Genomic DNA, 24,126 nt, shown 5'->3' with positions numbered 1-24,126 from the left:
TTAAATGAATTTTGCTGTAAGAATGCAAGAAAAGTCTGCAATGAAGTGGAAACCCAGAGGTTCTGAGCATTCACTCCACAATATTAGAAAAACAGAGAGTCTAAAAATCTGGCTCAGCTGGACCACCCTTGAGGCCAATGAGCTCAGTCCCTGGGGGGTGGGGGAGGTGTCCAACGGCTGTCTATCATAGCTCTGCTGCACTGCTAATGAGGGAGGCTATTCATAACATCAGTTCAACTCATATTAATGCATAACTATACATTAATATGCAATAATATATCCATGGTTGATATTAGTGTTACCACACACTGTTAACCTATTTGATATATTTATATTATTTACCTAGTATATTCATTATAAATATTAATATAATTGATATTAATAATGGATACATAATAATTACATTATATAATACTTAGATACTATCTGTTAAGTTAAAATTAATCACAATTAAAAATTCAGTTTTTCACGCGATAGCGCATGTGCCTGGCAGCTGCCATATTGGACGATACAAACTATACTTCCATCCTTACAGAAAGTCCCACTGGGCTGTTCTGTCTAAAGGTTGCTGAGTCGAGGCTGATGTGAGCAGGTCACCCTTGCATGCAATGGAGGTGGTTTTTCCAGTGGGCCTCTGAGCAGGCCCATGGCCACAGTGTGTGTGTATAATGTGGGTGTTGGACGCATTGTGGCTCCTGTTATTACCGTCCAGAGCAGGGAAGGTTCTGGAAGCGTGTCTTGGGAACATCTGTGTAAGACACCCAGAGGCCTTGCAGCTTCTGGGCAGGCTCCGAGCCACCCTCAACCTGTTCAGCCATGGTGAGTGCCTCCTACAGGGAGGCTCCAGCAGGTCAGGGCTCAGGGCTTGTGAGGGACAGGGCTAGGGAGAGGACACACCAGCTGGCACCTGCCAGGAAAGCCTTTATTCTCATGAGTCACCCCTCGGCTTCTTCCAGTTAACCCTCCTCGGGGACATTAAGCTTCTCCTTCACCCCACAGGCCACCACGGCAAAAAAGAACTCAGGGAAGAAGGTGCGGATGTAGACGGCGGCCTTGGGAATGGGGTTGGCCATGAACACCTCTTGCTTCTTCCGCCTCACGGTGCGCATCACCTCCTCCGCCACCTCCTCCGGGTGCACGCCATAGGCCAACTTCCTGAAAAAGACTGAAGGGCCCCAGGAGGGACCAGGGTTTGTGGACTGGTGGGGAAGCAAGCTGCCCGGAACCCTCTGCCTGCCCCAAACCCTCTGCCTGCCCCAAATCTGGGGGAAAGTAGGCCATCCTTGCTTCCAGGTCGACTCTGCCATCTGCTGGCCTCTACCCCTGGTGTCATACTAGCTCCCCGCCCCGCTTGACTCTGTTTCTTCATCTGTGAAGTGGGCCTAGTTCCTCCTTGATACCCTGACTAGGGCAGTTTGAGCAGGAGAAGGGAGGTGCACAGAAGAGTTGAGGAAATAAGAAGAAGCTGCATGAATTAAGGCCTGCCCTTTGTCATTGTGAGGCTGTGTTTGTCTAGGGCCTCCTGGGACCACTTGCTTGGACCTCCGTCTTGGTTCATACTGGTTCTTCAGTGTAGATGTCGAGTTTAGAATATTCTAGAATAATGATTATGTGCATTTATAGGGCACTCACGGTGGGCTGGTGAGATGGAAGGTTTAGGCTCCTCAACAACCTGTATGAGGTAGGTATTATTATCCCTCATTCTGTAAAGGGGAAACTGAGGCACAGAGTCATTAAAGGACTTGCCAGTGTTCAACAGTCTGATCTGAAACACAGGCAAGCTTCCAGTGCAGGTGACCTGGCTTGAAAGTCTTAGCTCCACTCTGTGCTGCCATTTTGGAAAGGGGAACAGGACAGGTTTTGTCTTTTTTTTTATTTTTATTTTTTGGTACCAGGGATTGAACCCAGGGGCACTTAACCACTGAGCCACATCCCCAGCCCTTTTTTGTATTTTATTCAGAGATAGGAGCTCACTGAGTTGCTTAGTGCCCTGCTTTTGCTGAGGCTGGCTTTGATCTCATGATCCTTCTGCCTCAGCCTCCTGAGCCACTGGGATTACAGGCAGGTGCCACCACACCTGGCTAGCAGAACAATTCCTAAAGCCCAAATTCTGGTTATTACACATGCAAAACAGGCAGGCTGAGGAACAGGTTGAGTGACTAGGGTCTGTCTGGCCATGGTCTATTGGTTGCAGGTCGGGATTTTCTTTGCCTGGTGCCTTGTCCTAGAGGTTTGTGACCCAAATCCTGCTGTTAGCTATTTGCCCAGGCTCTACCACCTCCAGACTCATGCTTCAGGAACACCCCCTTGGGCCTATTGAAACCACAGCATGACCCCCCTCCCCAATCCCTCCAGCTTTCAGGCCTCCCCCCCACCACACACACACACATCTCACATTTCAAAATGGAGGATTCCCAGTTTCCTTGCTCTGGATAAAGGTGGTATGACCGGATGAAAGTGGGGCTGACAGTGCTGACCACAACATCATATTCCTCCACTTCGGCTCGGAGACAGTCAAAGAAGCCTAGGGCTGCATGTTTGGAGGCTGAATCTGGAAGAGAAACAAGACAGAAGTGGGGAAGGGCCCCAATCCTGTTTCCTGGTGGGTACACTGGAGGCCAGAGGGCCCACATACACATTGGTGCAAACTCAGAGCTGGAAGTGGCCTTAAAGAGTCCACGCTTTGCTTTATAGATGAGGACAAAGCCCTCTTGAAGAGGTAGAAAGAGGCGGGGTTGGGATTGAATCCTGTTTAGTTATCTGCCTGCTGTGTGCCCTTGGCCAATTTACCTGAGACTCAGTTTTCTTATCTTTAAAAATGACTACGAAATCTCTCTTGACAAGTTATTATGAAGATCAAATGAGCAAACATAAAATACCCAGCATGGATATGACTTCCCATTCCTTCCCAGGACAGCTGATCCCCAAGGTACTTATCCAAGGTTCGTGCCAGCTGGTGACCACGGTAAACCCAGAGGTCAGATCTCCCTCTTACTTCCAGCCCCCACCCCACTACCTTTTTCTTGGAGAAACTGTCCATATCATCCATATCTTCTAGCACCAAATTCAGTTCAAGCCATGAAGGCCATGGATTGGGTAAAGAATTGTTCTAGAAATTCCAAATGGTGCATATTCCCCAAACGATGGGAAGTTAGAGCCACCTCTTCAGTACATGGGCCCCATCTGCAGACAGAGGGAGGCAGTAGGTAGATGTATTATGGTCCCTCCCCTATGCTCAGATACCTACAACCAGATCCCTTACTCCTTCCCTTGTTCTCCAGCCTGAGAGGCCAGGCTGTTCTGGGAAAACCATCCAACCCCCTCACTATGCAGGGCTTGGGGTGCAGGGCTGGGGCTCTGGTTCCTCACCCATAAAATGAGGCTCACCAAGAAAGAGTTGCCTTAAGCATTGAACATCTGTGAGCTGCATCATGTGTGAGCTGCGTCATGTGTGAGCTGCGTCACACAGAGCCTGGCTCGTGGAAACCCTTGGATAAGTGGTCCATTTTTGCATGACCACTTTAAATTTCCAGAAGGTTCAAAATTAAAAAAACGTGAGCTTTGAGTACAGAGAAGCAGCCCAGGAGTCGAGGTGAGTGAGAGAGTGCAGTCTGTGCTGCAGGTGCTCTCACCCCTCAGCTCCTGCCAGCTGTTGCCAGATTGTTCAGAAGCTGAAATCCTGACATTTATTGAAATGTCCCAAAATTTGCATAACTAAATATTAAATAACAAAAAGAAATTGCCACTGTGCTGGCTGAATCAAACCCAGATGGGCACCTGCCTCTGCTTGCACCCCTTCCCCCCAGGTTGCCCCTTCCTGGTGTGTACAGTGAACCTGCACCCATCATTTCATGTGAGTCTCTGCACCTGTGTGAGACTCTCCGTCTCATTATTTGAAGACATTCGGCCCTCTGTATCCATGGGTTTCCCAGCTGTAGATAAAAAATATTCAGAAAAAAATTGCATCTGAGCTGAATAGGTACAGACTCTTTTTTGGTCACTAGTCCATAAGCAATACCATCTAGTAACTATTTACATAGAACGAACTTACTCTTTGGTATTGTAAGTAATCTAGAGATGATTTAAAGTACACGAGACTGTGTGTAGGTTGTATGCAACTTCTATATGATTTTTAAGGGACTTGAGCATCCATGGATTTTGGCATCTCTAGGGGTAATGAGGGATGACTTTGTATGGATCAAAGAGGGGCAGAGGAACTATTATGCCCACTTTGTGAATTATGAAGAATGAAAAGACAAGAGATTGTGTGAGTGAATGGCCCCAGATTGCACAGGTAAAGATGGGCCAGTATGGACTTAATAAATCCATTCTTTTGTTCAAGACACCCAGTCTGTGGTATTTGGTTATAGCAGCCCTAGCAACTCATGCAGGGGACCTGCACAATTTTCTTTTCTTCTTTCCTCTCTCCCTTTGTCCATTAGATGCTCAATGAGCTTCTATTTTGCACAAGGTACCGTGGGCCACTAAAGACAAAGAAATGGCCTGTTCCCTGCCCTCCCAGAGCCTACCTTACCGGAGGTGGGAATGTCTCTGGAATTTCCCCAACAGATCCCATGAACATCTACTTGGAAATCTCTCTTTTCTTTGAACATCTTAACTTTAGGGCTGCCCCTCCCCTATAATTCTGCCATTTTTTTCTTCCTCAGAATGTCTCCATCTCTAACCTATTTTGTGATGTGCACCCAACCTTCTTTTCTGTCCTTTAGGGGCATCCTCATGGAAGAAAGGGCTTTGTGCTGGGACTTTGCATCCAAGTAGGAGCACGACCTTCATCTGTTTTGTTGTGTTCAGCCAGCACATGTCCTGCCCATCTGTGAAGCTGAGCTTCAGGAAGAGAGGAACCCTATTTCTTATATCCCATCATCTCCCATAGAGATCTGCATGCTGTAGATACTTGGAAAAAAAAGGAAATGAATGGATAAAAGAAAACTTCGTAGACACCATCTCATCTCTGATGAGATATTCTTTGTTCCATGGAATCAGACATATGCCTGGTCTTAGACATAACAGTGCTTGTCTTATCACATAAGAAGTACAACATGAGGCACGCCATTTTTGTCTTAGCAACTTACAAGCTGTGCGGAATGGGATCCCAAACTTCCCTTGGATGTTATTCACTAACACAATTTGACCTGTCCTCCGGGAGATCATGTTGGGAAGCAGGACTGGAAAACACAACGAGTCAGAGTTAGAAATCTGAGTGGGGTCAGGCAGTCTGTTTCCCTACCCCCTCCATCACACATGACACCACTACCTCAGTGGCAGTTAGACTGCATCAGGACAGGGATGGAATGGACCCCCCACAATCATCGAGCTAGTGTTTTCAAAGAGAGGGCCAGCTTAGCTGGTGTATGGCTGGATGATTTTAAATGACCAACCAATATGCATTAATTAAGTGACACCAACTTATTAATAATAGGAAAGACCTTTTCTTTTTTAATTCTTCTATTGTCTCAAGAAAAAAAAATCCCTTGTTGGTTCTAATATGTCTTTAGTGCCTGTTTTGCAAATGCTAACAAATCTTTTAGCAAAGAGAAAGACTGAACATCCTCCAGGCTGTATTGGAAGGTCTTATTGCAATGTAGTTTTCAGTGTGCTTTCTATTCATTGAGAGTGAAGAGGGGTTTATGTGTGTGTTGGTATGATAAATATGTCTTCCTAATGTGGATTTGACTTTAAAATGAGGAAAAGTGGAGAAAGATATTAAGTAAATTAATGATACAGGTGAATGGGGCTGGGGCACCAGATGAAAGATGGTGCTTGAAGACTCAACTTTCAGGACGGTCAATTGAATTTATCCCCTTTGTGTTAGAGATGAGCAGAGGCTAGTGACCAGACGCAGGTCCCTTAGCATGTGAGAAGCCCAATCAGGAGGATAAGCCAGTTCTATCTGTTCCAGCTGCACTTTTTGTTCCTAATTTTCCTGCCATAAAGCAGTCCCCATAGAGGGTTGATGGAATGACACACAACTGTTGGTGTGTCCTCAGGGGCTGGGCTGGAGGAAATGGTTATCTCTGGGGTACCTTACTAGAAGCTCTGGAGAGTCCTCTTTCTGCCTCAACTGCTTCTTTTCCCTTCTCTGTCTTAGAATCCCCTTACAGGAGGCTCTCAGCCTGGGATCTGGCTCTCAGGAAGGTGACTTTGAGGTCGTGCCTTCTCCACCCCTGCACAGCACCTTGCTCCCTAAGTGGGGAGGCATTCTTTGGGTTTATCCTCTCCCCTGAGCTGCTGATTTGATAAACATTTCTTCCTTTCTTTCTTTGGGGTATTATTGTTTGTTTTATTTGCAGTTATTTCATGATGTTAAAATTTCATAAATGGTTGCTCTTAGATTGAGGGCCCTTCCTTCCTTCCTTCCCTCCCTCCCTCCCTCCCTCCCTCCTTCCTTCCTTCCTTCGTTCCTTCCTTCCTGGCTTCAACTTGTGCTTCTAGCTCGTGGTGATCTCCATCCCTAACCTTCTGGGCTTCACACATGCTTTGGAGCTCAGTGGTGAGCCTCTAGCTCACCCATGCAGGAGCCTCCAGCTCACCCTTTAAGGGAGGCATCTTCTTTTTGCCTTCTCTGTTTCTATGAAGGGGTTGAAAGAATACCGGGTCTCTCGTAATTGGGGGATGAACCCTTTCTCTAATTCATTTCTGAAGACAGAACCTTTGACCAAGTGTCCTGGTTAGAAGCAGCTCAACTAACAGGATGGTGTAGCAAAATACAGGCAAAAGATGAAGACAGGGGTGCAGAGATGTTGAATCTTAGGGGAGCCATGGGTGTGAGTATAGGGAGAGGGTGTAAGGGGCAGAACTTGGGTGAGAAGGGTTTCATAAGAGGGAGGTTGGAATATACCAGAAAGACACTTCCAGGAGCCCCTTTCTGTCACCAACGTATACTAAAAACTAAATTTTAAAAATGTTGTTAAGTACGGGAGTTTTCTATTATGGGTTGGGGAATTCTGTCCAGAATCTCATGACTGTCTGCCTACCAAACAGAGCCCTCCCTCGCATCCTGTGGCCCCGAAACCCACAGGGAAACTCACGAGACCTTTGGTCAGGGTGATGGGCCCAAAGTAATTGGCATCCATGATCTTTTTGTCGAGCTCCAGAGAGATCTTATCAACAGGCCCCTTCACCTTCACACTGGCATTGTTGATGAGAATGTCCACGCAGCCATAGCAATCCAGGACTTCCTTTGCCACATCCTGGACACAGCTGATGTCTGCGAGATCCAACAGGACCAGCTTCGGGGTGAATGTCTGCTGAACCAATGAGAGATGTGTGGGATCAGGGCCCCCAATCTAAGAGCAGCCATTTTTGAAATTTAAACATCATGGAATAACTGCAAATAAAACAAACAACAACATCCCCAACAAAGAAAAAAGCCAAAAGAAGAAGAAGTTGAAATGACTCTGGAATGAACGAGAAGGATGAAGAATTCATTCTGGGGACCAAGGCAACAACAACTCCAGATTTTTAAAAAACTATTTTTAAAATTTAGTTTTTTTTTTTTTTTTTTGCTGCTTCACAGAGGTATTTTCAATACATTTAATTCCCTCTACATATTTATTTTTTTTAATTTTTATTGTTGGTTGTTCAAAACATTACATAGTTCTTGACATATCATATTTCACACTTTGATTCAAGTGGGTTATGAACTCCCATTTTTACCCCGTATACAGATTGCAGAATCACATCAGTTACACATCCATTGATTTACATATTGCCATACTAGTGTCTGTTGTATTCTGCTGCCTTTCCTATCCTCTACTATCCCCCCTCCCCTCCCCTCCCCTCCCCACTTCTCTCTCTACCCCCTCTACTGTCATTCATTTCTCCCCCTTGTATTACTTTCCCCTTTCCCCTCACTTCCTCTTGTATGTAATTTTGTATAACCCTGAGGGTCTCCTTCCATTTCCATGCAATTTCCCTTCTCTCTCCCTTTCCCTCCCACCTCTCATCCCAGTTTAATGTTAATCTTCTTCTCATGCGCTTCGTCCCTACTCCGTTCTTAGTTACTCTCCTTATATCAAAGAAGACATTTGGCATTTGTTTTTTAGGGATTGTCTAGCTTCACTTAGCATAATCTGCTCTAATGCCATCCATTTCCCTGCAAATTCTATGATTTTGTCATTTTTTAATGCAGAGTAATACTCCATTGTGTATAAATGCCACATTTTTTTTTTTATCCATTCGTCTATTGAAGGGCATCTAGGTTGGTTCCACAGTCTTACTATTGTGAATTGTGCTGCTATGAACATCGATGTAGCAGTGTCCCTGTAGCATGCTCTTTTTAGGTCTTTAGGGAATAGACTGAGAAGGGGAATAGCTGGGTCAAATGGTGGTTCCATTCCCAGCTTTCCAAGAAATCTCCATACTGCTTTCCAAATTGGCTGCACCAATTTGCAGTCCCACCAGCAATGTACAAGTGTACCCTTTTCCCCACATCCTCACCAGCACTTGTTGTTGTTTGACTTCATAATGGCTGCCAATCTTACTGGAGTGAGATGGTATCTTAGGGTGGTTTTGATTTGCATTTCTCTGACTGCTAGAGATGGTGAGCATTTTTTCATGTACTTGTTGATTGATTGTATGTCCTCCTCTGAGAAGTGTCTGTTCAGGTCCTTGGCCCATTTGTTGATTGGGTTATTTGTTATCTTATTGTCTAATTTTTTGAGTTCTTTGTATACTCTGGATATTAGGGCTCTATCTGAAGTGTGAGGAGTAAAGATTTGTTCCCAGGATGTAGGCTCCCTATTTACCTCTCTTATTGTTTCTTTTGCTGAGAAAAAACTTAGTTTTAGGTAACACAACATCTTTATTTTATTTTTAGGTGGTGCTGAGGATCGAACCCAGTGCCCCACGCATGCTAGGGGAGAACACTCTACCACTGAGCCACCACTCTAGCCCCAATAACTCCAAATCTTAAAATGCAATAGGAAGTCTGAATTTTTGGCCAAGTTTCCAAAACTGATAAATCCAAATACTCATATACTCATATACTCAATTCTCGTCCTTGACATTGGTCCTTTTTGGAGCGCTAGCAAGGTTCCAAGGTAACATCATTACTTTTAACATTTTTTTTTTTTAATATTTTTTAGTTGCCAATGGATTTTTAACTTTATTTGTATGTGGTGCTGAGGATCGAACCCAGGGCCTCACACATGTTAGGCAAGCGCTCTACCATTGAGCCACAACCCCAGCCCCTACTTTTAACATTTCTGAACTCCTTTTTGGAAAGTACTTTCCAAACTGGCTTACAAGATTCAGAAAATCCATCACAGTACTCTGGAGCTACATTTGGTTCGGACCTAAATCATATACTCAACATAGTATCTTGGGAGCACCCACTATGTGCCAGGTACCGTGTTTAGCTCTAGATACTTGTAGTCATTAAGACTCTATTAGCCCAGGAGTGAAGGGTAGATGGGAAAATTGGTGGCACTGTGTGGTTGATACAATCCTAGTGTAGGACAGACACTAGTTCTGAGATATGGCTTTCAAGAGAAAAGACCACTGTGTGGTCACATTTGTGTGGGAAATTCCCTAGACTCTTCTCCAAGTTCTTTTTGGAGACTTGCAATGTGCACTAGCATATCAAAGGCTCTGAGAGGTCCTGCAATCAAGAAAGCAGAGGATCCTGGTTTAACTCAACATTGCCCACACAACTGACTGCAGAACCTTGTAATCTAGTAAAATCCCAAGAAACACTTTGGAGAATTCCATGTTGCCCTATTTGATCCATCTCCTCAAATACCAGATTTAGCTGGGGCTGGGGCTGTAGCTAAGTGGTAGAGCACTTGCCTCGCAGGTGTGAGACCCTGGGTTTGATCCTCAGCAACACATAAAAATAAATAAGTAAATAAATAAGGATATTATACCCACCTACAACTTAAAAAAATTAAGAAATACCAGATTTAGCTCTAAATTACTTTTGGTTGTATGTATGTATGTATGTATGTATTTTACTTTTGGCTGTTGACAAGTGTCAAATCTAACCTCAAGGGTACAGACTAAAAAACAACCCAAGAATCTCAAGGAGAGCCTCAAGTGCAAGTTCTTAAACAATGCTCCCGAAATGCTGGGAAAACTGAAGCTGCACTGCGATAAATATTCACTTCCTGGGTGACATCTTGGGAGGGGACTTCATGTCCCTGATTTCTTTGAAGGGATGTCATTTGAGAATTTGTTATCCTTGTTTGTTTCAAAACCAGCCCTGTCTATAATCAGCGCAGACCTTGGACATTCCTTGTATTCTAGATTCTTTTGGGGTGTCACTTATACAGACTCCGGATGAGAGTCAGGCTAAATTTTTGGCATGGTGAGTAATCAAAGCGAGTCACCCCTTATGCCTATGTCAAGATCAGGGGGACCATTGCCTCCCATTTGCCCAAAGCAATCACCAATTTATTCCACTTGGCCCAAGAGCCCTACCTCAATAATCACTGGAGGCTACAATAATCACTGGAATTCTAGAAATGGTTGGGTCACCTAGAAGTGACCTGAGCCAATTGCTGAAGGCCTTACCTTTCTGGGGTCAGCCACACTGGTCAAAGCATCATATAGGTTTTCTAGTCTCTCCCAGTTCTTTCCACACAGCACCAGTCTTGCCCCACCTGTATGGAACACCCGGGCACACTCTATGGAGAAAAAAGAAGTAGGATAGTTACAATGAATTCAAGCAGTCAAAGAATTCAAAAGGGCTGGGGATGTAGCTCAGTTGGTAGAGTGCTTGCCTCAAATGCACAAGGCTCTGGGTTCGATCCCTAGCATCACCAAAAAAAAAAAAAAATTCAAAAGTCTTAGCACCATGAGGTCATTTCATTCAGATCTTTCTCTAGGCTAAAATTTCTTTTCTTTCCCTTCTCTTTATTTATTTATTTATTTTCTTGGGGGTGCATGTATTGGGGATTGAATTCTTATCCCTGCACATGCTAAGCACATGCTTTACCACTGAGCTACACCCCAGATTATTTTTTAGGCCTTTTGAACCTCAGCTTAGTTGCTTCCTGTGAAGAGAAACTCACAGTAGGTGAGTTTGCTGGATAATTCTAATGACTGAAAATTCTTTCTCATATTGAACACAAATATGGCCCTGTCCACCTAGCCTTTATTTAGGATCACACTCCTACAGAGAACCTCAAAGATACCTAAAATCTTGAGAACAGCCACCATGCTTGTCCAGATCCAATGCCCCCCGTTCTCCACATTTTCTCTGTGGATAGATACCTCAGCTAGGGCTCTTTTTGTAAAAACATGAATCTGCTTTCTGTCTAATTAATTTTATTCTGGACTAATTCTCGATTGACCCAACATAGCACTCTCTAAAATGGGCAACAATTGTAGACACACAGTATTCTTATGTATCAGAATCCTGATACTTAAAAATAACAGTGGTTCACCTAATTTTGACAATTGGATTGTTCTAGGAACTGTTGAAAAAGATTCGCATATATTTGCTCATTTAATTTTCATCAAAACCTTAGGAGGTTGTATCTCAGATTGGGTCCCTAGACGTAGACTGTTAGACAAGGAATCATGTGGCCAGGATTTGAGGGAATACTATAAAATCTATCTGGGAGTGAGGACACAGAGCAGATACCAGCCAACACTATGGTCTGCGGCAAAGTCTGGCCTTGGCTTGATTCAAGGAAGTTTCCAGAGTCTAACCCTATCCAGCACAGTCCTAGCTGAGGAAAGAGGACCAGCTTTTGCACACTTGGTATCAGCCAGTTGATGACTGTGGCTGTCCCCTCCGAGGCTGCAGAACTCCTGAGCAAGGTAAGGTTCACTGGCAGAGGATAAGTCTCTGGGAAAGAAAGCATCTGTGAGCCATTAACAGCCAACACCTGGGGACAGGATGCACAGCACCAAAGAATGAATGAACTGGCCAAGCACAGGGATCGGTGGGAGGCACCAGCAACACCTCCTCCAGGATGGTATCCAGTATTGTCCCCAGGCTGCCCAGGCACACTGAAGGACGCCTGGCAAACTGGGTGTCCACTGGAGCCAGGTATCTGGGTGCAGTGGCTCAAAGTGATTTTGTAATTGTGTGATTTTTTTTTCTCCTACAGGGCAGCAGGTTGATGCAGATGGAGAGGGGGACACATGCTGGACCAGATAGTTGGCTGGGGTTCTATATGCGGGCTTTGTGGTCAGGGGAGTTGAGGTGTTGAAGGGAGAGCAGTTGAGGGGCTGGACTATGAGCCAGGCAGAATCAGGAGTGAAGGTTGAGGAGTGAAGGTTGAGGAGTGAAGGTCGAGGGCTCTAGGAATGAGATCTCAGTGAAGTCTGAAAATAGGTGCATTAGGGTTGGGCTGTGGCTCAGTGGTAGGGTGCTGACCTTGCATGCAGAACCCTCGGGGTTCCATCCACAGCATTGAAAAACAAAACAAAACACAAAAACAGGTGAAATGGAGAGAGCTGGAAAGAGGGGAGCTGTGTCTGCAGTCTGAGTTTCACACATCAAGAAGTGACTGCAGCCAGGCTCCGTGGTGCACGCCTGTGATCCCAGCAGCTTAAGAGGCTGAGGCAGGAGGATTGAGAGTTCAAAGCCAGCCTTTAGCAACAGAGAGGTGCTAAGCAACTCAGTGAGACTCTGTCTCTAAATAAAATACAAAATAGGGCTGGGGATGTGGCTCAGTGGTCGAGTGCCCCTGAGTTCAATCCCTGGTACCGCAAATAAATAAATAAATAAGAAGTGACTGCATTAATCATGTCATGTTGAATCGTTAGCACTGCAGAAAATGTATGGCTTCTCCCAATGTGGAGGTTTTATCAAGAAACGGGATGTCCATGATGATTGTGGATGGCAAAATTCAATAAAGATCAGTTCATCTCCATGTTAATTTGATGCAGGAAATCAGGATCCTAACAGGTCTTGAGAAATGACAAAAAGACTCTGAATTTTATTTGAAATACTTTGCACATTTGAATCTGAATAATAAATATGAAGAAAGCAAAGAATATTTTGAAAACATAGTTATTAAAATACAAAAGCCCAGAAATGAAAGCAGAGTGTTAGTAATGCAATGCAAGCATACATAAAAATACTAATGAAAATAGAGCCAGGCATTGATGAGAATTTAATATGTATTTGATAGAGTTAGTGTTTTGAATTAGTGGGAAAAGAATATATTATTTAAAAAGTGGTATTTAGATATCTGTTTGGAGGGAAAACTAAACGCATTATACCAAAATATTCTAAACAGTTAAACATAAAAATAGAATCATAAAAGAACTAGAGGAAAGTAGAGATGGATATATATTCATGAGTTTGGAAAGGGTGTTTTGAGCATGCACCAAAGAAACAAATCACAACAGAAATGATTTGTAGATTTTTTTTTTTTTTTTTGGTACCGAGGTTTGAATCCAGGGTTCTTAACCAATGAGCCACATCTCCAGTCCTTTTTTGAATTTTATTTAGAAACAGGGTCTTGCTGAGTTGCTTAGGGCCTTGCTAAATTGCTGAGGCTGTCTTTGAACTTGGGATCCTCTTACCTCCCAAGGCACTGAGATTACAAGCATGTACCACTGCACCTGGCTTGATTTATAGACTTTTACTCTTAAAAATCTTACATCAAAAAAGTATAAAAATAAATAAACAAATATAATGATATTTAAAAAGTATTTTTAAAAAGCATAAAAAAGAAAAATTCAACTAAAAGCATTTATAACCTGTATAAGCAAATAACTAATTTAATTCACAAAGAACTCCTATAAATCAATAAGAAAAAAGATAAAGACTAATAAAGAAATGGACTGAGGAGATAAGGTAGCAATTCATTTTAAAAGGATCAAGAGTTAATGTACAGAATGTAAGAGTTTATACCAACAATAAAGAGATGCATATTTAAAAACAGCACACATTTTGATTGAACAGATAACCAAGAACAAAATTGATAATAGTTTTGACAAGATTAAAAGGGGCTTTCTCCCCACTTTCAGTTTAGTGAGATATACATTGCTATAGTCTTTTGGAAGAAAAACTTGACGGTAACTTTAAAAGCACTTATTTTAAGCATTTGTTCCAAGGACACGATTCAGAATGTCTGCATGGACATAGTTATAAGATTGTTTATCTCAGGACCACTTATAATAGTAAAGAGTAGGAGGTAATTGCAAATATCCAATATAAAAGGAGATTGGTAAGGTAAATTATAGTATGTGTAGACAGAATATTTTAAACCTTGAAAACTGATTTTGCTGAAATGCATCTACTGACATACAAAGAAGTTCACAATAAACTAAGTTTCAAAAAAAAAAAGATTTAAAATCAGCATGTCACATATAATGCTATAACTTGATCATGTCTTTGTGTTTATGTGTATAACAAGATAAGTGATACATATCTATATGTAACAGGATATTAAATTGGAAGTTTAACTAAAGCACTAAGATGAAATAGATGCAAAATTCTAAAGTTAGGTGGTAGTCCAAGATGCAGATTTTCAAAGGAAATAACTGAAACCCTATTTTAGGAAATTCTATTCCCTTTAGCTAAAAACTAGATCATGAAAATGGATCACAGAAGAGGATTGAGAGAGAGGGGTAGCTTGGGAGGGGGATTTCTCTGGAGAGTGAGTTTCTGCCCATGGACTAGGGTTGGAGATACATTTCTTTCCTGTCACCTCTATCCTAGAGAGAAGGTACTAGAGTGACCCTATGAACAACCTACTAGGAGTTCCCTGCAACTAGAAGCCAGCCTAATCTTTGAGTCACACCTGAGAAATGTAATGGGTAGGAACCAGGAGGCAGAGGCAAGGAAAACTAGGGCTTCTCCTTGGGGAATGGTCTGAAGCACAGAAGAGCTCAGAGTCACAGTGGACCAGAGGTAGGCCATGCTTTGGTTGAGAGCTCTTTTGAAGTCGGCCCAAGAAGACCTCTTAGAAGGGAAGTAGAACTCCAAAAGGAAGCCTCTTCATGGAGTTGACAAACCACAAACCAGGGGCCAAACGGAGAATGTGGAGAAAAAGCGCATATGCCCCACTTCACAGAAATGGGGAAGGATTGCTTCTTTGCAGCACTTGAGGCTGGAACCCAGGGCCTTGCACATAGTAGGCAAGCACTGTACCTTGAGCTACAACTCCAGCCAGACTTAAGTTATAAGCACATGCAAGGTCCATGCAGCTTGGACCCATCTTATAACATGTCAGTTGAGATAAGAGTGTCTTGTGCTCTTCTCTCTCTCCTTCCTGCCCATCTGCCCCTAGGAGGGTCAGAAACAGCAGGAAGCTAGCCTAGTATTGAGAAACTGATGTAACTCCATTTTTGAAAACAGCTTCTACCTCAAGGCCTGTCCAAAGGGAGGGGGCTTGACCCTTGTCATTGGAAAAAACACACAGAGCACTCCTAGGCACATACCCACCCTGCTGTAAATAATGGAGATATCTCTGGCTCCAGGTGTCCCTGACTCAGTTAGGCTAGGTGAGGACCCATAGCAATGCCCTAGCAACCACCAATCAGCATGAGACAAGGAAAATACCTGGGATGCTAGATGACCTCCCCCCACCCCACACACACACAGTAGTCTCGATGTTTGATAACATGTTAGGAAACCGTGTAGGTTAGCACATACACCCCTCACAGATTAAACCAATCAGTTCAAATGAATCCCCCTCTTGTACTAACCAATCACCCCTACCCAACTTGTTCCCGCCAGATAATGTGCTAATCAATGTTAGGAGTTTTTATTTGATTTTCATGTGGTGTGAAATGATTTGCTGTATGATGTTGTGACACCTAGAGTATCCCCCCAAAACCTATAAAATCTCACTGAACAAAGGACCCGGGCTCACTCCTCGGGACCCTGAGTCGGAAACGGTTTTGAGTCCAGGTTCGAGCTTGCAATAAAGATTCTTGTGTGATTGCATCAGATTCAGCTCCTGGAGGTCTATTGGGGTCCCACGAATCTGGCATAACAGTACTTGCTCTAGCTGTGGGGGTGGGGAGCAGGATGGGGAAAGACAGTTCAACTTTAAGGAAAATGGACATGCTGATTATACATTGGACTAGGCATCCCAATTTTTGAATCAGTGCTATGCTTTGGGTCCTATGTTGACCAAAGGGTTTTACATAATCTATAGTAACCAGAAAGCCACAGGATGTCTGATGTTTCTTTCTTTCTTCTTTCCCCTTAAACTGCAGAGGAAGGAGTTCCCCCTTTGAATAAATTTGAAAGAGGCTGACACAATTTGTTTTCCTCTTGATGAGTCTCATTCATTCACAAATGATCATATTTAGGAGCATCATAACCGGGGAAGGGGGAGGAAATAGAAGGCACGTCAGTGGGGGTTCTAGGTGTTGTTTGTTTGTTCTTTTTAACTTAATCATTTTTAAAAAAATTTTTTATGGCTTAGATGACAACAGAATTCATGAAGACATTTCATTTGGAGGGACATTCGGAGTTTTAGCTGTAATGCTGAGGGGCTATTTATATGTGTTAGCTTTTTGTTGCTGTGACCAAAATACCTGGGGGGGAAAAAAAAAGCGCAACTTAGAAGAGGAGAGATTTATTTTGACTCACAGACCACAGTGGACAGACTCTTTTATGGGAACAGCAAGGGAGAGGGGCGCAGCAGAGAAATGCCACTCACTTAGGGCAGACGGGAAGGGGGGAGGGGCCAGGAATAGATACAGTCCCCAAGGCCAAGCTCCCAGGGACCTACTTCCTGGCTCCGCCTGCCTACAGTTACCACCCAGTAATTCATTCAGATTATTCATCCATCACATGGATTCATCAACCTATGAGGTTACAGCGCTCACCATCTGATCATTGCATAAAATCCCCTACAATTTCCACTTCGGAACCTTGCTTCAGTGGAGAGGAGGCTGCCAACATGTGGTGGACGGTCCATTTTCAGAATAGAGTATTTAGCCTTAATTGGGATGTAAGATCCAAATTGTAACCATTTTCACCACCATCCTTTCCTTTTCCCGCCCCAGCTTAAAAAAAAAAAAATGAGCCAATCGCGTGCATGGTGACCCTGCTCCTCCTATCAGGGCGAAGGGCAGCGCTGAGTTAGGGACCAGAGCAGGCAGACTGGCAGCCCTGGGTACCCTTGCTGGCCAGGTTCTGTAGCTCTCCCTCTGGCAGAAGTAAAGTTTGCCTGGCCCACCGGCTCAGAGCAGGTGTTTGACTTCTTGTGGCACCTCGGTCTTTCTAATGGGACATTCTAGATTCAAACCGTTAGCATTATAGCAGCCATGCTGGGTGTCAAGCAGCCACCCTGGTCACATTTTACAAATCGGGACATGAGGTTCCTTGAGTTGATCTGAATTTCCTGGAGTCCCACAGCTCGTAAGTGGCGAGGTCAGGATGTAAAGCCAAGGAATCTGAAGTCGGACGTCCAAGTTGGAGGTCACTTGTTCTCTCCACACTAGGATGCCTCTTGGCCAGTCCCACCACGGCTGGGAAGGGATACACTGTTCCCCACCCATTTTCTCCCTCCCTGTTAAGCTGGGTACTGGGGGAGGAGAGGACCTGTGGACACGAGCCAGACTAAACCTGCAGCCCTGGCCTCCTTAGGAGAGGCACCTGATGTTCTACGACCTCTCTGCTGACACCTTGCTTTCCCAGGTGGGTCCTAGAGGCTGTAGCCCACTGCAAGCCCAGAGGCACCAGTGTCCCAAATAAATCATTTCTGCTGAGGCCAGGCTCCTGCTGTACCGGGTGTTATTTTTACTCTTTATCAGCTGGGCTCAGCATTTATCTGTGTGAAACACCAGGACACTGGCCAATTCACACAAAGAAATCTCAGATGCCATTGACTATAAGATGCTTCCTCGCTTCAGAGGTCATAGAATGAGAAAAGACAGCTTTCTACAGATTGTAAGATGCCCTGAAAGATACCTGATCTCAGCTTTTTTTTTTCTTTTTTGGTACTGGGGATTGAACCCAGGGGTGCTGTATTATTGAGCTCCATCCTCAGCCCTTTTTATTTTTTTTTTATTTTGAGACAGGCTCTCAAGTTCTCACTAAGTTCTCCAGGCTGGTCTTGAACTTTCGATCCTCCTGCCTCAGCCTCCCCAGGTGCTGGGATGACCAGCATGGATCACTGCACCTAGTGTGATTTCAGCAATGTTTAAAGAGGGAAAATTGTGCATTTTAGAAGTGATAAAAAGCATGGGCAGGGGAGATATTTGGTTGTTACATTTCAAGTGGTTGAAATATTTTGATTGTCACTCTTGCCACAGACATGCCAGGTGTAGGATGGCATGATGTCTGACTTGTCTGAATTGTGAGGAGTTGGGATGAGGGTTGGATGTCCTAACCTTGATCTGTTGGTTTGACTTTCCTAGTGTACCACCGGTGCTTCCTGGGGGGTTCTCTCGGGTTCCATGGATCCAGAGTGTGCTGTGGGCTGCACAGAACCCACTTCATCCTCTCCCTGTCTCTCTCGCTTCCTCCTTTCCTAGGGCTTGAGAAATGGAGCAGTTGGAACCTGGAATCAGTGGCACACTGAGGCCAGGCATTTGTTTAAGGTCACACACACCCAGCTTCTCAAGTTACTTCTAAATACTTGGACCTTATTTCTTTCTGCTTTGCATTTCTTTCCAGGGTGGGTCAAAGAGATGCAGTAAGAAAGAATACTGACAGCAGTCGGGACAGAATAGGTCACATTCCACCCCTCCCATGCCATTTTGCTCCTGAGATGTATTTCCTAGGGTCCTAACCAAATGAGATTTTAAAAACAATTAAAACAAATGCCCAGCTCTCAGCAATAGGGAGACTAGCAGTGCTATCTAGTAAGCAAATGAGCAAGGACATAGAAGAACTGAGTAATCTCCTCAAACACCAAGCTCTCAGGAACCTATACCACTATGGACCATATATCCAGGCCCATAAAGCATGCATCAACAATTCAAAAGAATTGAAATCACACAGAGCATATTCTTGGACTATATTGGAAACCAATAAAGCAAACTTACAAGAACATGCTTATCTAAATGAGTGACCTCCCTGGTCTCTGTTAGAGGCCATTCATCACATAAACACATGCTGAGAATTTACTGGATGCCAAGTATGGAGTTAGGCACTAGGGATACCAGGGTGAACAAAAGTCAGGCTCCACCATCAGGAAGCTTGGTCTAGGGGACCAACTCAAGAGACACACAGTCAGGGCTCAGCCCAAGGAGTAAGCTAAAGATGGTGTGGGGAAACAAAGGATCCTAGGATCTAAGAGGGCAGTTCCTCCGGGGCCAACAGCAAGGGGCAATTGGCAGGAGGGCGCCAGGATGGAGGGGTGCGTTGGCAGGCGGGCCAGATTCTAGACAGACATCTTCTATTTGGAGAGCGATATTTCCCAAAGTCTTTGACTTTGAACGGCTCCAATTTTTCAGGGTAAAACTGTCACCTGATGTCTCATCTGATAGGCAAATGTGTGCTCGGTTGGAATTTGTGTCCTGCTCCCTTCTGAGTTCTCATTCTAATGGGGCAGGATATCCTCTTTGGGAATTGCTTCATGAATGGGCCATCTAGAGACCCAAGTCTAAGTGCCTCATGCACTGTTCTATCCTGACGTGGTTGACCCAAGTGGATCACTCACTGAAATCTAATCCATTCTCAAAGCATGCAGATGGACTGCCATTGGGGTGCCCACAAGAACAAGCAGAAGGCACCAAGGGAATTCTCAGAGAGGCGGTTACAAGTGTTCTCATGATGGTGGCACCATGGGAGGAAGTGCCCAACCCCCCAGTAGAGACTCTCTGGAAGGAATTAATTCTCAGAACACAGGGGACCAACAGTCACTTGTTGAGTGACTGATGGATGCTTGGCTCTGTGGGTTCCATGCTTGATTAACAAAAACAATAGCAGAAATCACCCCTACCTGATATAACAGATGGGGTCAGAATCTTGCAAAACCAAAGGACATTCAGAACCCCTCAGGTCACAGATGCCACCAGCAGAAGAGCCCCCGGGACTATATAATTCAGGAGTTGCAAATGTAAATGCCTTCAAGACTGGGTGGTGAGGTGGTTGGAAGAATCAGGCCAAGAATGATACAATAGGGAGTGGTGGGGAGTGTGGCACGGGGAAATGGGCCTGCTCTGCCTAAATTTGTGCATCAGCATCATTATTATAAATAATGAGAAGCTCCCATGATAGCCCCAGGTGCTTTTCTAAGTGCTACCCATGTGTGAATTCATCGATTCCTCACAAAGACAGTATGGGGTAGAGACTGCTGGCTCCATTACTTCACAGATGAGAAATTGAAGGTAGAGAAGTGAAATTGTGATGGCAAAACCAGACCTGGTTGTGAAATTAAATTATAAAAAATGTCATGGTAAGAAATCAGCGCCTGGGGAAAGGGTTGGTTCCTTTCTCCAGGAAGTGGAGGCTTCTGGGTCCAAGGCCAGAGATTTCTCTAAGGCCTTCCCTGTAAGAGAAGCCAGTTCTTCCCCTTATCACACTCAGCTTCCGAAAACATGCTTCCCCGCTAGAAACCCCGTGCACAACTGTCCATCAGGTAGAATAGAAAATCTATGACACTAGAGAGCCTATAAAGATTGTGAGAAACTGTGGATCGGATCGGGGCCCTTGTTTTCCTCTGGGCCCACCCATGTAAAGTTTGGAGTTCTCCTCTCTGAGTGCTGCCTGCTGCATCTCGGCCAGTCTGTTTCCCGCAACAAAATGTCCAAGTGCTGGAACCAAGCATTAAACCCAGTACCCTTGTCTGGGTTCAAAATCCAGATGCAACCCCCCCCCCCACCACTAAGGGCCTTGCATTTCAAAATTTCTGGAAACTCCTTGAAAGCAATATCAATAGCATCCATAGATCGGTTTTAGCCCTCGGGCTGTGCGATCATAACCTGATGAGTTCCAATCCGCTCATTTATCAGGCAAGGAAATTGTGGCCTCTCAGGGAGCAAAAAACTTGCTGGTTCGTGAAAGATGCAAGGCGAAAACACAGAATTGACCCCTCCCCTCCTGGCAGGCTAGAGATGAGCACACCAGGGAGTGAAGCCCACTTACCTTTGCCCAGTCCTGAGATGGCATCGGTGATCACCACCACTTTGTTCTGCACCGCTGACTTTGACCACAGCCTGGACACCTCCTGATAAATGAAGAGGAGGCCGCTGATTCCCAGGAGCAGCAGGGGCAACATCAGCATGGCCATGACCCCCATCTTGCTCTGGGGGAAAACAGGGTCAGAGAAGGATTGGCTTTGCAGAGAAACTGATTGTGATGCCCAGGTCTGCAGGGGACAGTCACTCCAATCCCAGAGCCTCTTCTCCTGGAAACTCAGCTCTGTGCAATCTCCCGGGAAGTGACCACCGGGTGAGCATGCTCAACCCCAAAATGTCCAAGAAATAGGGAATTACTCACGGTGTCTCTGAAAGCAAGCTGGATCCAGGGCGCCTGCTCTCCCCAAAGGTTAATGACAAATTTAATTAAAACGGGTCTGCATGTTGGGAAGGAAATCCATGGGTGAAGGCCACTTGCTTGGGCCCTAATGGTTATTTATAGCTCTCATTTGCACTAAAAGGCTTTTCAGGGTAAATATAGTGTCTATTCTGATATTCAGGGACACATGCTGGCCGGCTCTGATTTCAGAGTCCCTTGCCAGGACTGTTAGAGCTCTCCTGGGTTGGAGAGGTTTCCTCTGCAACTTGGGGGTTGAGCTTTAGGGATCTAGACCTGGGACTCTCTGCCCAAACAGTCTCAGCCACATTTCCTGTATCAGGGAGCTTCCAGTAGTTCAGACTGAGGTGGTAGCAGGGCTATTTGTTATTCCCTTTCTGATTGGGAATGAAAACCACAGAAAAAAAAATTATTAAATAGAGCAAAGCCTGGTGCAGATGGAACCATTTGGAGGTGTGACACAAAATTCCAGAAAGAACACTGTCTGGGGAGTATTTTGTAGCTCTCAGAGCCTTGGTTTTCTCATCTGCAAAATGGGAGTAATAGTCTTTTCTTGCAGGAATGTTGGGAAGACAAGATACTGCAAATTGTGCATCTGGAATAGACTCCCCCACAGGAGATGACTCTTGTTATCTGTTATCATTAAAAATACTAAGAATTTATCCCACATGTTAAATATTTCAATTGCAGAAGGAGACTCAGTACAGTGAGCAATGGAGAAACTAGTTCTTAGTTCAAGCTCTCAAGCCATGAAAACCCAGAAGACAGTTGCAACAATGTTCTAATGTATGGTGAAGACTATGAGGTTGACCAGGAAGCAGGCAAACAGCAATGTTGGGCAGGGGTGGGGATGAGGGAAATGGCATTTTCCGCCTTGGAAATGAGGAATAACCAGGAAAATAAAGAAAAATCCCCACTGTCCAAAATGCATGTATTAGTTTTGCCTTTCTCTCTGTATTTTCTTTTTTTTAACTTCATTTAAATAGATTCACAAAGTTGTTACTCTTATGCTTAGCTCTACATTTGTGAGATACATCCATATTGTTGTGTGAAGTTGGAGATTATTCATTGTGTAAATATACCTCACATTTTTAATTTATTCTTCTGAGAGCAGGCATATGCGGAGGCCCTGGGGCAGCGTGCGCTTGGTATTCTCCAGGAGCAGCAAAGAAGCCAGTGTGCTGCAGCAGAGTGGCAAGTGTCGAAGTGAGTAATAGATGAGGTTAGAGAGGTAGTTGAGAGGCTTAATATCATGTAGGATATGGCTAGACCTTTGGCTTTTAGTCTAAAGGAGGTAGTAATCCCTGTAGGGTTCAGAGGATATAAGAGACATGATTTGACTTTCATTTATTGGAAACAGATTGTAAGGGGACAAAGATGGAAAAAGAGAGACCAGTTGGGAACTTGCAAAAGCAACCAGGCAAGCAGCGATGGTGGCTTTGAGGTGATGGTAGCCAAGGTGGTGAGACCTGCGTTAATTCAGTCATATTTTGAAGGTAAAGCAGACAGGATTTGCTGATGGATTGGATAGAGGGGAGTAAATCAAGAGAGAAGTCGAGGGTTACCAAGACTTTGACTTGAGCAACTAATATGATCAGAGTCCCCCCCACTTTTTTTTTTTTTTTTGAGATGGAGTAGGCTGCAGGAGGCAAAAATGTTGGTGGTGAATGGGCGAATTAGGGGCTCAGTTTGATGTATGTTAATTTTGAAGTCCTTGAAAAATCCGGAGTGGAGGTGTATAGCCGAGACTTGATTCTACTGGTCCGGAGGAGGTCTAGGGAAAAGGTCTAGGCTAGTGATACACGTTGGGGAGCTAACATGTGTAGGTGGTATTTACGACCATGCACTTGGATGATATCCTTTAGAGGGTGAGTATAGACAGGGACATGTTTGAGGGCCAAGCTCCTGGGAGCTCCAACGGTTAGTTTGGGGATTTGAAGAGGAATTAGGAAAAGAAGACTGCAGAGGAGTGGCCATATGGGAGTGGGGTGACTCTGAAGAGGAATGTTATAGGAGCAGGTGAGACAGCCTTTTAAGGGAGATGTGTTAAATTAAGTAAGGAGGAAGTCATCGGCCTGAGGTTGTCTCCATATTGGGCATTTCTAAGAAACCAACAGAAAATTAACTCCAGACTTTTTTTTTTTTTTTTTTGTAACAGAGAGCTGGGTTCCAGCCAATCATACACAGCCAAATGTCAGCCAATTGCAGCAGCCAACATAAGGCACCTGGATCAGACCACGCCCACATAAGGCACCCGGGAGGTGGTTGCGTGCAACCAGGGAGGGGATTTCTCGATTTGACTTCCAGATTCACCTGTAAAAAGCCTGCTGCTCACTAGGCTGGCCGAGTGCTCTGAATTCTGAGCCCTCCTAATTCATGAATTATTCTTTGCTTGAATAAACCTGTTCAGGTTAACTTGTTGAAGTTTTTTATTGGTGTTCCATGCTTCTGATGGGTTGAAAGAAGATACAGTTTGAGAAGTGGTGAGTGGACTCACGGACAGGAGCCTCCAGAGTAAAGATTACTTTGTGTTTGCACCTCTCCTGAAGATCTACTATTGGTGGTTCTATAATGAGCCAGCCCTGCAAGGTGGTTTGTGATCCACCCACACTCCCTAGACTTTAGGCTTTGAAAGTAGTCTTCCACTGACCTTGATTTGGGGTGATGGACTCTGTAAGTCTGAAAGACGGTTAGAGATACCAGCCTACAAGTTCTTCAGAGAAGAATTGGTGTTTTAGTTAGCTTTTTCATCACTG

The 24,126-nt window shown here is 44.4% G+C and overlaps 1 protein-coding gene and 1 non-coding gene across 4 annotated transcripts; one reads left to right on the top strand and one right to left on the bottom strand.

Annotated features, from left to right (window-relative positions):
* Positions 1-908: 908 nt before the first annotated feature.
* On the bottom strand, positions 909-21,476 carry Dhrs7c (dehydrogenase/reductase 7C). Of its 3 annotated transcripts, none has more exons than XM_046422201.2 (7): positions 21,335-21,476; positions 20,981-21,140; positions 10,534-10,646; positions 7,055-7,268; positions 5,094-5,186; positions 2,396-2,551; positions 909-1,165 (listed from the first exon to the last, which is right to left on the bottom strand). In XM_046422201.2, the coding sequence occupies exons 2-7, from the start codon at positions 21,132-21,134 to the stop codon at positions 957-959; spliced, it is 939 nt and encodes a 312-aa protein (XP_046278157.1). In that variant the 5' UTR covers positions 21,135-21,140; positions 21,335-21,476; the 3' UTR covers positions 909-956. The 3 variants fall into 3 exon arrangements, with proteins under 3 accessions (XP_046278157.1, XP_046278159.1, XP_046278158.1); XM_046422203.2 differs by having other exon boundaries at positions 7,055-7,265; positions 21,335-21,475; XM_046422202.2 differs by lacking the exon at positions 21,335-21,476 and having other exon boundaries at positions 20,981-21,328.
* On the top strand, positions 10,712-10,784 carry Trnal-caa (transfer RNA leucine (anticodon CAA)). Its single transcript has one exon. It is a non-coding gene; the product is annotated as a tRNA-Leu (tRNA).
* Positions 21,477-24,126: the final 2,650 nt, after the last annotated feature.

The sequence above is a fragment of the Marmota monax genome, unplaced genomic scaffold (assembly GCF_021218885.2).
Source record: "Marmota monax isolate L192 unplaced genomic scaffold, Marmota_monax_Labrador192_F-V1.1 WCK01_AAM20220418_F8-fsc00243, whole genome shotgun sequence".
Classification (NCBI taxonomy): Eukaryota; Metazoa; Chordata; class Mammalia; order Rodentia; family Sciuridae; genus Marmota; species Marmota monax.
This window is presented reverse-complemented; position numbering and strand designations above follow the sequence as displayed.